This window comes from Nomascus leucogenys, chromosome 23, assembly GCF_006542625.1.
Source record: "Nomascus leucogenys isolate Asia chromosome 23, Asia_NLE_v1, whole genome shotgun sequence".
Lineage (NCBI taxonomy): Eukaryota > Metazoa > Chordata > Mammalia > Primates > Hylobatidae > Nomascus > Nomascus leucogenys.
Window position 1 is genome coordinate 24,245,343 of NC_044403.1, and position 15,674 is coordinate 24,261,016.

General features: G+C 38.9%; 1 protein-coding gene across 3 annotated transcripts in view; it reads right to left on the minus strand.

The window, feature by feature from the left end:
• Positions 1-726: 726 nt before the first annotated feature.
• The window catches only part of KLRG1 (killer cell lectin like receptor G1), a 56,240-nt gene continuing 41,292 nt past the window's right edge, over positions 727-15,674 (minus strand). For 2 of the 3 annotated variants that reach the window (XM_030804410.1, XM_030804407.1), the window contains exons 3-5: positions 15,493-15,662; positions 2,408-2,508; positions 727-2,060 (exon numbers count right to left, since the gene is read on the minus strand). In XM_030804410.1, the coding sequence (XP_030660270.1) occupies positions 1,949-2,060; positions 2,408-2,508; positions 15,493-15,662 (383 nt within the window). In that variant the 3' untranslated portion in view covers positions 727-1,948. The remainder of the gene's footprint in view (positions 2,061-2,407; positions 2,509-15,492; positions 15,663-15,674) is intronic. The other variant, XM_030804408.1, reaches the window with a different exon arrangement.

Sequence of the window (15,674 nt, forward strand, 5' to 3'; positions counted from 1 at the left end):
ATTCCAAACACTGAATGTCCCGGATATGTTTAATGTATAATGTTCATCAAAGGAGTCCGCTGTGCAATGTAAGTGCTAATCAAAAAATGTTAGTTTCTAGTTTTACCAAACTTTATTTCACTAGGTAAGGTACAAGAATTGAGTTACTAACTGACCCCAGCCCTTCATAAATAAGTCTAAGGAATAAATAAGCAACCAGGAAGTAAACTGTTACTTCTCTTGTAACAACCTTAAGGGAGACAAAGCAGTGAAGAACTACACCCAATTCTGATAATAGGGATAAATCCTTATAAAAGGCCTGAACCCTAGTCACAGAGGAGGTCTGCACACATCCTGCCTGCTCAGATGAGAATTTAAGACCCGACTATAGTTCTCCTTTTCTTATCTTTCAATAAGTAAATGAAATTGTGCACCCTGTAGTAGCCAAGCCATGGCCCACATGGAATCGCTATCATTACATCCTTAATTGAGAGTCACTACCATCATATCCATAACTAAGGAATACTTCCTGCACCAGAACCAAAGGAAAGAGATCACTAGGGGATGGGAGCTTGTTTCTATGACTTCCTTCTATGAGCATTGTATCCAAATTAACGGGCCATTTGCGTTTTTAGAGTTAGCTACTGAAGACTCATATTGGTGAGTTAGGGAGGATTAGGATATACTGTTTTTCTCATCTTCAATTCCTCTAATTTATGGGCTAACAGAAATAACTAGAATGAACAGTTTTCATTCTTATTTTTTATTCATCCATTTATTTATTTAATAGTCACTGAATGTAAGCACTATCTTAGGTATTTGGGATACAGGGGTAGAAAAGATATAGTCTAGTTTTTAAAAAAACTATGAAAGATAAAGAGAAAAAGATTACAATCCAGGATCATCAACACTACAGAATTATGGTCTCCTTCATTACTGTACCTTCTGTCCTTCTGTATGTCCAAACTCTACTAAGGAGAAATAATAAAGTTTTTCTTATTTTTGAGGCCTTGGTACCTAAGATAATTTGGTGCTCCAACCACATAAACCGTTTCTGTAAACCTTCCTCTATGAAAATGCCTTATCGAATTGACTGCTATCTTGAAATTAATATGCAGGTCAAACAGTCACAGAATGGAAAAGATACAATCGCACATTGGTTCATTCAACCACATCTATGCAAACTCAGAATAAAAACAAAATCAATTAAGACCGGGTTTTTGCATTATGTGTGAAGAGCTCAGAAGGAGGGAAGTACCACCTTGCCCTCACTCACTTCCCACAATTTATATTCTCACATTAGCATTTTTTTTTTTTTAGAGATGGAGTCTTGCTCTATCTCCCAGGCTGGAGTACAGTGGCACAATCATAGCTCACTGCAGGCTCAAACTCCTGGGCTCAAGTGACCCTCCCACTTCAGCTTCCCAAATAGCTAGGACTACAGGTACACACCAGCATGCCAGCTAGGTTTATTCTTTAGAATAAAGCTTGATCTGCAAAGGGTCACTGTTAGGATAGAAATATACCATCAGGGATCAGTAATGTACAAGAGGAGTACAGCAATAATGTACTTCTCTAGTACATAAGCAATAGTATATATTGGCATAGATTTTATCAGATTAGTTCAGAATATAATATGAAAAAGGTATATTTTTGACAGAGATGGTTGGGATGGGGATGAGAGTGGCAGCATTAGTTGCCATACTGAGAAATACAAAAAACAAACATCTATTTCAAAAATTTGCTTAGATCTGGTCTTTAAATTGCCCACATAATATCTAAATAGTCTCAAAGAGAATCCATCAGTTAGGCATCAATCCCTAAGAGGTTGTCTTGCATCTAATGCCATATCTGAGAAAGTTCAGTATTTGCTAACTATATACTCATGGCTTTCCCAACAGCCAGTGGCCAGCTCCCTCCTTTTAGGGATACATGACAGATCTGAGGGTCAGGACAGAGTGGTCATCCATCAAGGTCTGACCTTCTTACACACCCACTGTAAAGGAACTTCACAGCTTGAGGCTTGAAGACCATTTTTGTTGATGGCACCGCATGTCTGCACCAAGCTGTTAGATGAAATCCTGTAAGAAATCAGAAAAGTCAATCACTTAAGGCCGCATGCACAGAAAAGGAGTTGAAAGGCATGAAGGGATAAAAATTAAGCAAAGTCTTTCTCCCTATTCAGGCCCCTAATTCCCCCAAACAGCAGAAGAATTAAAATTGTTCATCAGCCTCTCTTTAAAATATTATCCCTTTTTTTTTTTTTGCCCTTACCCATTGTTCATTCCCTTCCTTGTTCCCTATTTCCTCTCCTTTTCACTCTTTCCTCTCCGCTCCATCTGCTGTTCTTAATCTATTCCCCAAGTATCATAATTTGGCTTTCCTTTTTCCTCTCTCTCCTTTTTTGCATTCCTTTGAAGCCCCTTACCTTGAGAAGTTTAGAGGTGATCCGTCTTCCCACCTCCAGCCAGAATTGTTCCTCAGACCAATCCAACGAAAGGACTCACTGAGGAAAACTTGGAGCAGGCTCTAAGGGAGAGGTTGAAAACCAAAAAAGGGACCTAGCGTCACAGTCAAACAATTATTCCTTTCCACATTGGATTCTTAATACTAAGTTAAGTAATTAATTAAAAGACAAACTAGCATTCCTTACACCCTCCATCATCACCACTCTTAAGGACTGAATGCTTCCTAAAATCGATATGTTGAACCCCTAACCCCTAATGTGATGATATCTGCTGGTGGAGCCTTTAGCAAGTAATTAGGTGTAGATGAGGCCATGAGGGTGGGGCCTCCATGATGCAATTAGTGTCCTTATAAGAGGAGGAAGAGATCAAAACACTCTCTCTGCCAAATGAGGATATAACAAAAAGGCAGCCATGTGCAAGCCAGAAGTAGGTCCTCACCAGGAGCCAGAGAAACTTGATGTTGGATTTTCCAGCCTTCAGAACTGAGAGAGAGAAACATCTGTTGTTCAAGCCATCCAGTCTATGGTATTTTGTTAGAGCAGCCCAAGCTAAGACAATTATTCACTCTAAATAACTAATTTCTCATTTAACATCTAATTCGAAAGATGTGTTAACTGTAGAGAGGAGCAGCATCCTAGAATTGACCTTTCTTTCCATAACTGGATTCTTATAATGTAGCAAATAAGATAATATTACATCTCTACCTTCCATTGCAATTTTCTCCTTAATTAAAGAGAGCACCTTATAGGTATTCAGATTATTTCAAAAGAAAGAAGCTAAACTTTTGCTGCAGAAGTGGTCATCTTTCCCATCATCCTTAAGTACATAAATTATGATTAAGCCTATAGCAATATTCTTGTTTTTTTTCCCCACTGAAGTCTCATTTTCCATGTCCTCGTCAATCTTGTATATGGCAAGAAAAAAACAGTTCTTAAGGGAACAAGTTTAAGGTAAAGTTAAATTGGCTACACCACTTATGTGTGCCATGTTACCCAACAGAACAGAGATAAAAGATGCTTTGATCTGCAAAGTCTGACATTCAAATGAAGAAGTTTATATCCTAAGAGAATTGGCTCTATAAATAAAATAAAATGTTAAAGATTAAAATAGATTAAAATAAAAGGTTAAAAAGATAATCCAAGGTAATTTTGTTGTAGGATTTAGTGTTGGTGTAATTAACAATTACACTTTCAATATTTTCTAATGACAGCTTAATTGGTTAAATACTTTTGGAATAAAATATTCTTTTTTATCTAGAAACTACTAAGAAAGCAATACAATTTCAACTGCCTATGGTGATTATGATACTACCAGATGTCCCATTTCGATGTTGTTTTTATTCCACTCCTGAAAGATGGTTGCTGAAGAGTAAACATTTATGGGCTCTGCTCTTAACTGTCTCTTTGCCTACTTGGATCCTGCATCAGCACAAATAAAGAGTTGCTCTTCTAAAGTTAAGGGAGGGCCAGGCACAGTGGCTCACACCTGTGATCCCAGCACTTAGGGAGGCCCAGGCTAGTGGATCACTTGAGGTCAGAAGTTTGAGACCAGCCTGGTGAATGTGGTACAAAAACCCCATCTCTAATAAAAATTAAAAAAAAATAAATTAGGAGTGGTGGCAGGCACCTGTAATCCCAGCTACTTGGGAGACTGAGGCATGAGAATTGCTTGATCCCAGGAGGCAGAGATTGCAGTGAGCCGAGATGGCACCACTGTACTCCAGCCTGGGTGATGGAGTGAGACTCTGTCTCAAAAAAACAAAATAAAATAAAGTTAAGAAAGGCAAAAAGCCTCTTTGCACTTCTAGTAGAGAGACTACAGGAGAGAAAAGGAGTCTTTTGTGCTGTTTCTCATGGTCAGAATAACCTCTATTTTCTCTTCACTGGGTTTCAGTCCTGTTTCCATTCAGGACACGACTGTGGTGGCTCCTAGATGAAGCATTTGAAAAATCAGTACAACTTGTTTATCAATGCTTTTCTTCCCAAATAATCTATTCCTTATGAAAACTTTGTTCTCTCAGAGCCCAGTATCCTGAAAACAATTATCTCTTACATTTGTATTGTACTCTAAGGTTTGCAAAGTCCCTTTGCGTTCATTCCCAATATCATTTGAAATACTGGATATGCAGTATGGCATTTAGGAAAACAAAACAGAAACAAAATTCTGGAGCCTCCTAGCTCTGTCCTCCTATCTGAAGATGAGCAGGTGGTTTAATCTGGCTGAGCGTCAACTTCTTTATGAGGATTTAGCTTAGATATTTTCTAGGATTCTTTCCAGTTATGAAATTCTTGACAATCTTGGAAGGTAGGCAACTATTATTATCCTCACCTTTAGAGATGAGAAGACAAGGTCATATGGGTGAAAGAATTCACCCAAGTCTCCTTATCAAATAATCATCCAAGTTTTCTCTCCCAGTGCTAAACTTTTAATCACTCTGTGCCCCTGATTAATGTCCTCCAGTAGTCTCACTTGTCACACAGAATTACTAAAATCCGTACTGTGTATGCACAGTCCTACATAATCTAGCCCCTGCTAACCGTTTACTCACTTCCTAGGTTCCAGCCACGTGAGCCTTCTTTCTTTTCCTTTAACATGCCAAGGTCATTCTTGCTTTAGGGTCTTTGCATAGTTTTTCCCTCTGCCTGGAATATCTTACCCAAGATTTCTACATGGCTGTCAATCAGGTCTAGATATCAACTCAAATGTTCCCCCGCCAAAGAGGCCTTCCTTAACTAATCAATCTAAAATAGTATTCACAGTTACTATTATATCATACTGTTTCATTTTCTTTAAAGCACATATCACCATATTCATTTGTTTCGTTTTGTCTGTCTCTTCCGAAGAAAATGAAAGCACACGTAACATGTATGCAATGTGTAATGATCAGAGCAGGATAATTAGCCTATCACTTCAAACATTTACCATTTCTTTGTGTTGGGAACATTCAAAATCCTCTCTTCTAGCTATTTGAAAATATACAATAAATGGTGTTAACTATAGGTTACCCTGCAGTGCTATAGAACAAGGGTCCCCAACCCCCAGGCCATGCAAGGTGCCGGTCTGTGGCCTATTAGGAACCGGGCTGCACAGCAGGAGGTGACTGGCGAGGCGAGCCAGCATTACTGAGTTCTGTCTCCTGTCAGATCAGCGGATCAGTGGTGGCATTGGATTCTCATAGGAGTACAAACCCTATCGTGAACTGCGCATGTGAGGGATCTAGGTTGCCTGCTCCTTATGAGAATCTAACTAATGCCTGATGATCTGAGGTGGAACAGTTTCATCCTGAAACCATCCCCCAACAACGGTCCATGGAAAAATTGTCTTTCACGGAACTGGTGCCTGGTGCTAAAAATGTTGGAGACCACTGCTATAGAACATTAGAACTTATTCTGCCTATCTAGCTGTAATTTTGTATCCTTTAACATAAGTCTCCCTAACCTCCCCTTCCCCAGCCATTCCCAGCTTCATCTATCCTCTGTTCTGAGGTCAACATTTTTTTTAGTTTTCACATAAGCGAGAACATGCAGTGTTTAACTTTCTGTTCCTGGTTTATTTCACTTAACACCGTGTCCTCTAGTTCCATCCATTTTGCTATGAATGACAGGATTTCTTTATTTTCTACGACTGATTAGTATTCTATTGTGTATACATACCACATTTTCTTTATTTCATCTTTCATTATTATACTTTAAGTTCCGGGGTACATGTGCAGAATGTGCAGTTTTGTTACATAGGTATACACGTGCCATGGTGGATTACTGCACCCATCAACTAGTCACCTACATTAGGTATTTCTCCTAATGCTATCCCTCCCCTTGCCCCCCACCCTCCACAGGCCCGGTGTGTGATGTTCCCCTCCCTGCATCCACGTGTTCTCATTGTTCAACTCCTACTTATGAGTGAGAACATGCGGTGTTTGGTTTTCTGTTCTTGTGTTGTTTTCTTTATCCATTTATTTGTTGTTGAACATTTAGGTTGATTTCATATCTTGGCTATTGTCAATATTGCTACAATACATATGAGAGTGAAGATATCTCTTCAACACACTGATTTTATTTATTTCCTTCAGATAAATACCCTATATATATAATTATTATGTGTCAACTTAAAAAATGTTAATAACAAAATTAAATTTAAAATATCATTTTCCTTTAAAATAATAAATAAAATGTAAATATTATAATAGCAACAACTCTTGACTACCATATCCCTAGCACCTAGAAAAAGATATAAAATTATACTCAATAAATGCAGACCAGGCACAGTGGCTCATGCCTGTAATACCAGCAATTTGGGAGGCCAAGGTGAGAGGATTACTTGAGGCCAGGAGTTCGGGACCAGCCTGGACAACATAGTAACACTCTATCTTTACGAAAAGTAAAAAATGTAGCCAACCAGGCATGGTGGCATGTACTTGTAGTTTCAGCTACTTGGGAGGCAGAGGCAGGGAGGAGGATCACTTGAGCCCAGGAGTTTGAGGCTAAAGTGAGCTGTGATCATGCCATTGCTCTCCAACCTGGGTAACAGAGCAAGATCCCATCTCTTTTTTAAAAAATTATGTTTAATAAGTATTTATAGAAATAAAGAACACACAATCAGGCATTATGCTGCAAGAAGTTAAAACCCTCTGAACACAAACTCTGTATTTTTTACTTTCTGTCTGTGGAACACTTAACTGTGCATGCTGGGGGTAAGGAGGTAGACCGGAGAGTGAATGAAGTATACGACAGATGAAATGACACTGTAATTTTCAAGATAGCTTAAAAGTTTTGCATTTCTTTAACCAACTTGTTTAAAGAATTATTTAACTTAGGAAAAAAAGAATGGATTTTTTTAAAATATTTTCACAAAATTGGTGTGGTAACGATAGCCATGATCTAAAAGATTCAAAAATAAATGTTACTGCATTCAAACTATATAAAATTTGAGTATATTCAAATCAAAAATTGTAAGCTAAATATTTGAAAAAATAAATAAAATTAACAAAAGGAAAAAAAAGAGTGATTCCCCATTTCTCCACTGATATTATGAGAAAAATAGTCCATTTCTTTTTCTTTCATTTCAAGAGGAGGAACGGCAGCTAATGAAGCACAGAAATTGATAAAGATTTGCTCAGAAATTTCAATTAGAATCTGAAGAGCTAGGATTAGCTAATGCCCACGTACAAACCCCAATCCTGTGCTCATTTACTACCCTCAAGACCCATAGAATTCTAAGTCACTTGATCAGTTGGTCCTTCTACAACTTCTCATTGGTGAGGCTGGATATTAAAAATGTTTATTATGGCACTTTCACTCAAAAACCTTCCCACTTGGAAGAGGCCTTCAAAACCATAGTGCAATAACCTTATGTTCTATGTACTCATGGATAATGTGTGTGTCCGTGTGTGTATTAGAAAGAGAGAGAATATAGAAACAGCATGAAAGTACAAATTGGTCTGGTGCTGTGGCTCACATCTGTACTTCCATCACTTTGAGAGGCCAAGGCAGGAAAATCTCCTGAGCCCAGGAGTTCGAGACCAGCCTGGGTAACATGGCAAAACCCCATTAATACAAAAAATATGAAAATTAGCTGGGCATGGTGGCACATGCCTGTAGTCCCGGCTACTTGGGAGGCTGAGATAGGAGGATCATTTGAGCCTAGGAGGCGGAGGTTGCAGGAGGATCATTTGAGCCTAGGAGGCGGAGGTTGCAGTGAGATAAGATTGTGTCATTGCACTCCAGCCTGGGTGAGAGTCTCAAACAACAACAACAGAAGTATAGGTAAAGGTGGTAACTGAGAACTCTTGTCACCCAGAGAGGGTGTGAGCTAGAACGCTTAGGTGTTATGTCACTTAGAGTTTGTAATGTTTGCTTATATTTTAGAAAAAATGCAAACCCTAAAAGCAAAGTGAAGATAAAACCCAAACAAATAAAATCAGGTGCACTTTTTCTTTTCTTTTCCTTTTTTGCTTTTTTAGTTCAACATTTATACCTTCCACACACACTTCTGTATGTAGTATTTTTAACTGAAACTAAAATATCATTAAGGCACAAAGCATACCCCTTAAACTTCCAAATTAACATGGTTTACAGAATGTATGTAAGTGATTTCAACCCATATTAATAAAAACTAATAATACATCAAAACTATAAAATCATATCTTTTGATTAGCCAACTTAATTTTAGGGAATATAATGTAAATAAATAACTGCAAGCAAAATGATTTCTATAAATATGCTCATAGCTCATGACAATTGAAAATAAGGAGAATTTTATCTAAGAATATGAAAAAATTTAAGCAATAGTGGAACGATGCAGGATGTGTAAAAATAATTCTTAAAGCTAAATAAAAAATAAAATAAAATCTGGTTGCAACTTTTTGTTACCTGGAAATAATTTAATGCTTAGCAAAAAACAAGAATGAAATAATGCTGTTTGATAAAAGCAGAATATAAAATAATGGGTTCCAAAACACCTAAAAACATAGGGTAAGTGTATTTTTAGGCAGTATATCTCTGTTTTGTCCCACCAAATCCATGGCTGAAATCATCCCAAAAGCAGCGACGGGAATTCCCACAAGGGAGAACCCTAAATCATCATGAGATGGGGTTGGTTGGGATACCATAGAATAAGGCACTAAACGTCAAGGTGATCTATGCAAAGCATCTATTAGGGGAACTTACAGAAGGCTGCAGCAACACTCACGATGGACAGCCAGAGAAAAGCAGCATTTGACCTACGTATGTCCACAGCCAGGGGGATGAGAGATGGAGATTTTATGAGGGTTTAAGGAATCTGACTTAGGGCTGGGGCTAGTTTATTTCAGTGTTTTGAGTGGCAACCTAAATACCTTTATCAGTGACTGGAAATGTTCAAGGCCGGGGTTTGGGTGGAGCCTGCAGGGGAAAAACCTGTAGCTGGGTGGGTCACAGAGCAGTCAAGGCCCTCTGCGATTTTCAGCCAATACACAGAAAGAAAGCCAGGCACTGGGGAACCCTACAGTCTCATATTTTCAAATATCATTAATATGTTTTTCTTCAGACACTTTTCCAGGTGAAGTATTTAAAGCAAAGGATGTAATTACTAATTTGAAAAAATTACACTACAGAGTACTCATAAGGTCTAAAAATAATTATATCTATTGCTTTAAATTTAGATGTTTCACTTGAAAACATGTCTCAAGATCGAGTAAAAATATAGAGCATATTACTTGAAAATGTAACTAACATACTGTTTAAAAATAAGTTTAGCCTGTTTCCAGACTTTTCAGATATCCTGTAATATGAACACATTAATTACCATCATCTAAAAACATGCAAATAACATTAAGAAATTTCAAAGGAAAATTTGACAGGTTACAAATTACTAGAGCTTAATATCAATAAGAATTTTCCCTATAATTTTGTGTAAGTACACAATGCTAAAAGTCAATAAGCCCTGCTCTGTAAACCATCATTTGCTCCTCTTTTTAAAAGCTTGTGGAAACAGTGTTTGTCAACAGATGGATATCCAAGTTCACAGCAGCCTTACTCTCAACAGTCAAAAGGTGGCAGCATCCCAGGTATCCACTGATGAATAAATGGACAAACAAAATGTAGTATATCCATATAATAGAATGTTATTCAGCCATAACTTTGATACATGCTACAACACGGAAGAACCTTGAAAACAGTATTCTAAGTGAATAAGCTAGACACTAAAGGACAGAGTAGGCAAATTCATAGATATGGTAAGTAGAATAGTGATTACCAGGGGCTAGAGGGAGGGGAGTTACTGTTTAAGAGGTACAGAGCTTCAGTTGGGGATGATGAAAAAGTTCTGGAGATGATGGTAGTGATGGTTGTACAACAATGTGAATGTACTTAATGCCACTGAATTGCACACTTGAAAATGGTTAAAATAGTATATTTTATGTTATGCATATTTTCCCACAATTTTTTAAGTTAAAAAATAGTGGAAATATCCTAGCTTATCATGCCCATCCCTTGTTATGCAGTTCACACTAGCTGCTTAATCTGATTATAAAGAAGCATGACAAAAGACACACATTACCAGACTGTGAAGACCTCCAGGGTAAAATAATTCCCCTGCCATCTATGCTGTGTTTCTAGCCATTTCTTTGAATCTTCTGACACATCATCTCAGATTTCCTCATAAACAAAATACTCAATTCAACAAGTCATAATTTACTCTGTGATGCATATTTTACTGAAATTGTAGGTCTTGGGACACAGAAGAGCAAAGTAAAAAGTTATTTTTGGCTCTAGGCTTTATATTTTTTGTGTGTTTTTGAGACAGAGTATCACTCTGTCTCCCAGGCTGGAGTGCAGTGGCCTGATCTCAGCTCACTGTGACCTCTGCCTCCAGGGCTCAAGTGATTCTCCTGCCTCAGCCTCCTGAGTAGCTGGGATTACAGACACGCACCACTACACCCAGCTAATTTTTGTATTTTTAGTATAGATGGGGTTTCACCATATTGGCCAGGTCTTGAACTTCTGACCTCAAATCATTCACCCACCTCGGCCTCCCAAAGTGCTGGAATTACAGGTGTGAGCCACCGCGCCCGGACAGTCTAGAAAGTTTTATCTTCACTTTGTACATGAGGAAACTGAGAGTCAAAAAGGTTAAGAAAGTTGCTGAAGTTTGCATAGCTAGTAAGAAATATAGTAAAAGCACACTCATGACTGTCTGAAAGAGACCAAGCTGTTTTCATTACCTGATTAAAAATATACAGAAAAGTGACCATGTTACCATAGTGTTTGCATTGCTGCACCCAAAGAAGGAAACCTTGGGTATTATTAGATGTAAATCCTAAGTATGTGAGAAGCCAATGTCAAAAGTTCGGGGAATCCCAAGGTCAGGAAAACAGGTAAAGTTGAATGAGAGGTTGTTGCAACAGTAAATCTGGATCATATAATTCCAAATTATGATAATGAGGAAGAGAGATATTACAGGGCAAGGAGCATCAGAATAGATTTAAAGAAATCAAAGCAGTTTCACTGGGAACTCACTAACAAATGCATACTTTAAAATAACATACCAATAACTATAAGGAACCAGGGCTAACAACATCCAGGATGAACTGAGCTTGATGGGGGAAAAATGGCAAGAAAAATCAAGAATTTGAATATATCCAAACATCTAAAGATATACTCAAAGGGCAAGAAGAAGCAAGGGCTGACACCATAATGTTAACACAAAAATGAGAAAATAACAGAGCAATTTAATTTCCATTTTATTTTCTCTATCAAGAATAATCTTGAAGTCCCAGATAGAAAAAAAAGAGATAATAAGAAAACATCTCACTATTTTAAATATATTTAAGCCTATAATCCCAGCACTTTGGGAGACCAAGGCGGGAGGATCACTTGAGCCCAGGAGTTCAAGACCAGCCTGGGCAACATAGTGAGACCTAATCACAATAAATAAATTTAAATATCCACGGTCATACAATGTACATTCTGTATGTCAATTCAAAAAAATTTTAAAATATGTATAGAAAAGAAACCAGAAGACAATTAGTAGAAAAAGTTATCTTGTTGAACATGTGCAAAATGGATTCTGGAAGCTGTCAAATACAATATTTCTATAAGTGACTTTGAAGGTGAGTTGATGTGGATTTTTTTTTTTTGAGACAGAGTCTCGCTCTGTTGCCCAGGCTGGAGTGCAGTGGTGTGATCACGGCTAACTGCAGCCTCGACTTCCTGGGTTCAGTGGATTCTCCCACCTCAGCCTCCTGAGTAGCTGGGACCACAGGTGCGCGCCACCACACCCAGCTAATTTCTGTATTTTTTTGTAGAGGCAGGGTCTCCCCATGTTCCCCAGGCTGGTCTTGAATTCTGGGTTCAAGCAATCCACCTGCCATGGCCTCGCAAAGTGCTAGGATTACAGGCGTGAACCACCGTGCCCACTGGAGTAGAATTTAAAATTTGGCTCTGCCAGATTTGTAGCCTTAGACTTATACTCATTAATTCTCCAAGTTGTTTGTTTTTTTGTTTTTTTTTTGAGACAGCGTCTCACTCTGCTGCCTAAGCTGGCGTGCAGTGGTGCAGTCCCAGCTCACTGCAGCCTCCACCTCCTGGGTTCAAATGATTCGGGTGCCTTAGCCTCCCAAGAAGCTGGGATTACAGGTGCACAACAGCACACCCAGCTAATTTTTATATTTTTAGCAGAGACGGGGTTTCACCATGTTATCCAGGCTGGTCTTGAACTCCTGAGCTCAAGTGATCCACCCACCTCAGCCTCTCAAAAGTGCTGGGATTACAGGCAGGAGCCACTACACGCAGCAAATTCCTCTGAATTGTATTCATTCAACAACAAAATGGGGATGTTGAACTCTACTTTTTAGAATTGCTGTGACGATTAAGAATACTATACATAAAGGCCAGGCATGGAGGCAGGTGTCTGTAACCCCAGCTACTCAGGAGGCTAAGGCAGGAGAATTGCTTGAACCCCAGAGGCAGAGGTTGCAGTGAGCCGAGATTGTGCCACTGCACTTCAGCCTGGGCAACAAGAACAAAACTCCATCTCAAAAAGAAAAAAAAAAAGAATACATAAAACAGCTGGCAAAAAGCAAGTGCTCCATCCATGGTAGCGTCTGTTATTATTGTACACTTTGCCATAAGTGATCTAAGATAGGAGGTGAACTCTACTTAAGTATCTCACTGAAAGATGACCGTTTAACAGCATGAGAGGGATATTTTCCATAAGCCTGTAGATTCTACATATAGCAACAAAATTCTCTAGCTGCACTCTCCACCAATGGAATGTCAGTTTGAAAAACTTCAGTTTTAATAGATCCATAGAGCTCTCTTTTTTATTTTTACTTCTTGCTTTTTTGGTAGTGGCTCAGACCCCAATATGATACTAGAAACATTGTACATACCTCAAAATAGTATGTAAATCTCGTCCTGAGTACAAAAGAATAATAACACTAGAACAAGAGACGCAGCAGGGCATGTAAAAGTCAATTTGGTTCTACAGAATCTGGCAAAAGCTGGAGCAAGAAAAAGAATTAAACCAGAGAATCAAGTAAGATTCCACAGGAATGTTAAAAGTAAAACTTACGACATCTAGCAGGGACATTCCGCCCTCTCCAGCACTGACTTGGCCCCAAGGAGCCTTAGGAGAAAATAAACTCAATTTGGAAATGCAGTGAGTGTAACTCTGCTGGTTTTACTCAACAATAGTCTCAGGGATGGGGGCATGTCAGGAAACAAAGGAAGGACAAAATCCCTCTAATGATCCTGCCCTTCCTCTGGGTACCTCAGAGAAACAGAAATATTGCCATTTTCCCAGATATACTGTGCCCTTCATCCTGTCCCTCCTCACCGCTCATGATCACACTGTGAAATTTATAGTAGCTGCTACACCACAATTTTCTGTGGCAGTGTCTTGTGCTATGACTCACGACTCTTGTTTATCAGTTTTGCCCTCAATGTTTCAAGTTCATGGCTCACTTCTGCTACTGACTTTAGTCAGTTCAAATCCTCGGAGTCACTGTATCAGAATGAGAATAGGAGTTGCTACAACAAGGTCCAGAAAGCAAGGCTATATTGCTGGAGGCATAAAACTAAGAACACATGTTTAATGAATACAACTCAATGCATTCTGCCACCTCCCTTAGAGAAGGCTTTAAAAAAAAACGTTAGTCACAAATGTGGAATGATTTAGAGTTTAGATTCTATGTGGAATTCCAAAGGAGTAAGTGTTCCTTTGACAGAAAACAAGAATCTGTATGCTTTATATAGGTAGTTATATAGGTAGCTATAAAATTTAGGAACTATATGTTCTCCCCAACTGCTTTAGAGTAACCTCTGGATTTTTCCCAAAGTAAGTTAATATAGTTTAATTCTCAGTAAACTGTTCTCTGTGACTAGATTCTACCCAAAAAAAGAAAACAGAAAACAATAGCAAAACACAAAAATCAGTATCAAATTAGCACTAAACACGAAACTAAGATTTCTTGTTTTCCTTATAGATGTTATTTATGTTGACAAATTAGAATTTGATTGATTTTTATGCTAGGCAACCTCAGTATGTCAATTCCTTGTATTGCCTTGAGATGGTCTAGGACTAATAGCAAGCTCTTTTCCAAGAGATTGCTGGGTGGATAGGAAGGATCTGTGGGGCCCGAAGGAAGTGGAGGCCACCACACACACACACACACACACACACACACACACACGCGTGCATGCGTGTTTTCTTCCTTATATCCCAACTTTCTCGACATTGCAGTCTGGAACTTACTGGATTCCAGTGAATTAAGGGAAAACTTTGTAACAGAAGGCATTTAAGCCCTTGCCATAATCACTGTCACCGTGATCTCTACCTTTCCCTCCCTCCCAAGTTCCACTATATAAGGCCTGGCACAGTGGCTCACGCCTGTAATCCCAGCACTTTGGGAGGCCGAGGCGGGCAGATCACAAGGTCAGGAGATCAAGACCATCCTGGCTAACATGGTGAAATCCCGTCTCTACTAAAAATACAAAAAATTAGCCGGGCTTGGTGGCACGCGCCTGTAGTTCCAGCTACTTGGGAGGCTGAGGCAGGAGAATCACTTGAACTTGGGAGGCGGAGGTTGCAATGAGCCAAGATCGCACCACTGTGCTCCAGCCTGGATGACAGAGGGAGACGCCATCAAAAAAAAAAAAAAAAAAAAAAAATCTGCTGCCTTGTTGTTGGACCTGTATGTTTCTGGACCTAAGACTTCTTTTAACTAGACCTGTATTTCACGTCTCATTCCTCTCCAAAACACTCACCATCCTTCTGCCTTCTTGCCCCACATACGCACTTACATGCTATACAAGCATCTGGGTTGCTGTAACTGAGGTTTGTTGGGTCAGACAGCATAAGGGTAAAGAGTGGGGAGGGAGAGGGAAGAAGGCAGAAGTAGAAGAAGAGGAAAGAGAAGAAGAGGGAAGGGGAAGAATATAGTATCCCCCCCAAATCACAGATTCCTTCTGTTCCTCAAAAGAGGATACATGATACATTTAAATAGCAGTTTAAAAAAAAAAACAAAAACAAAACAAAAACCCTACATTTTCTAAATGTTTGCATTTACCATTTCTTGTTTGTCCATTATCACAAGGAGGTGTGAGTCTCTGGCTAGGCAGAATTCCAGACTAGAATTCCAGTCCTTTTTCTCCACTGAGAAATAATAACAATGGTTACCATATTTCATCCAGTGGTCTGGGCAGCTAGGACAGCTGGCACAAGTGGAGTAGTTGGAGCCTAGGAAAGAAG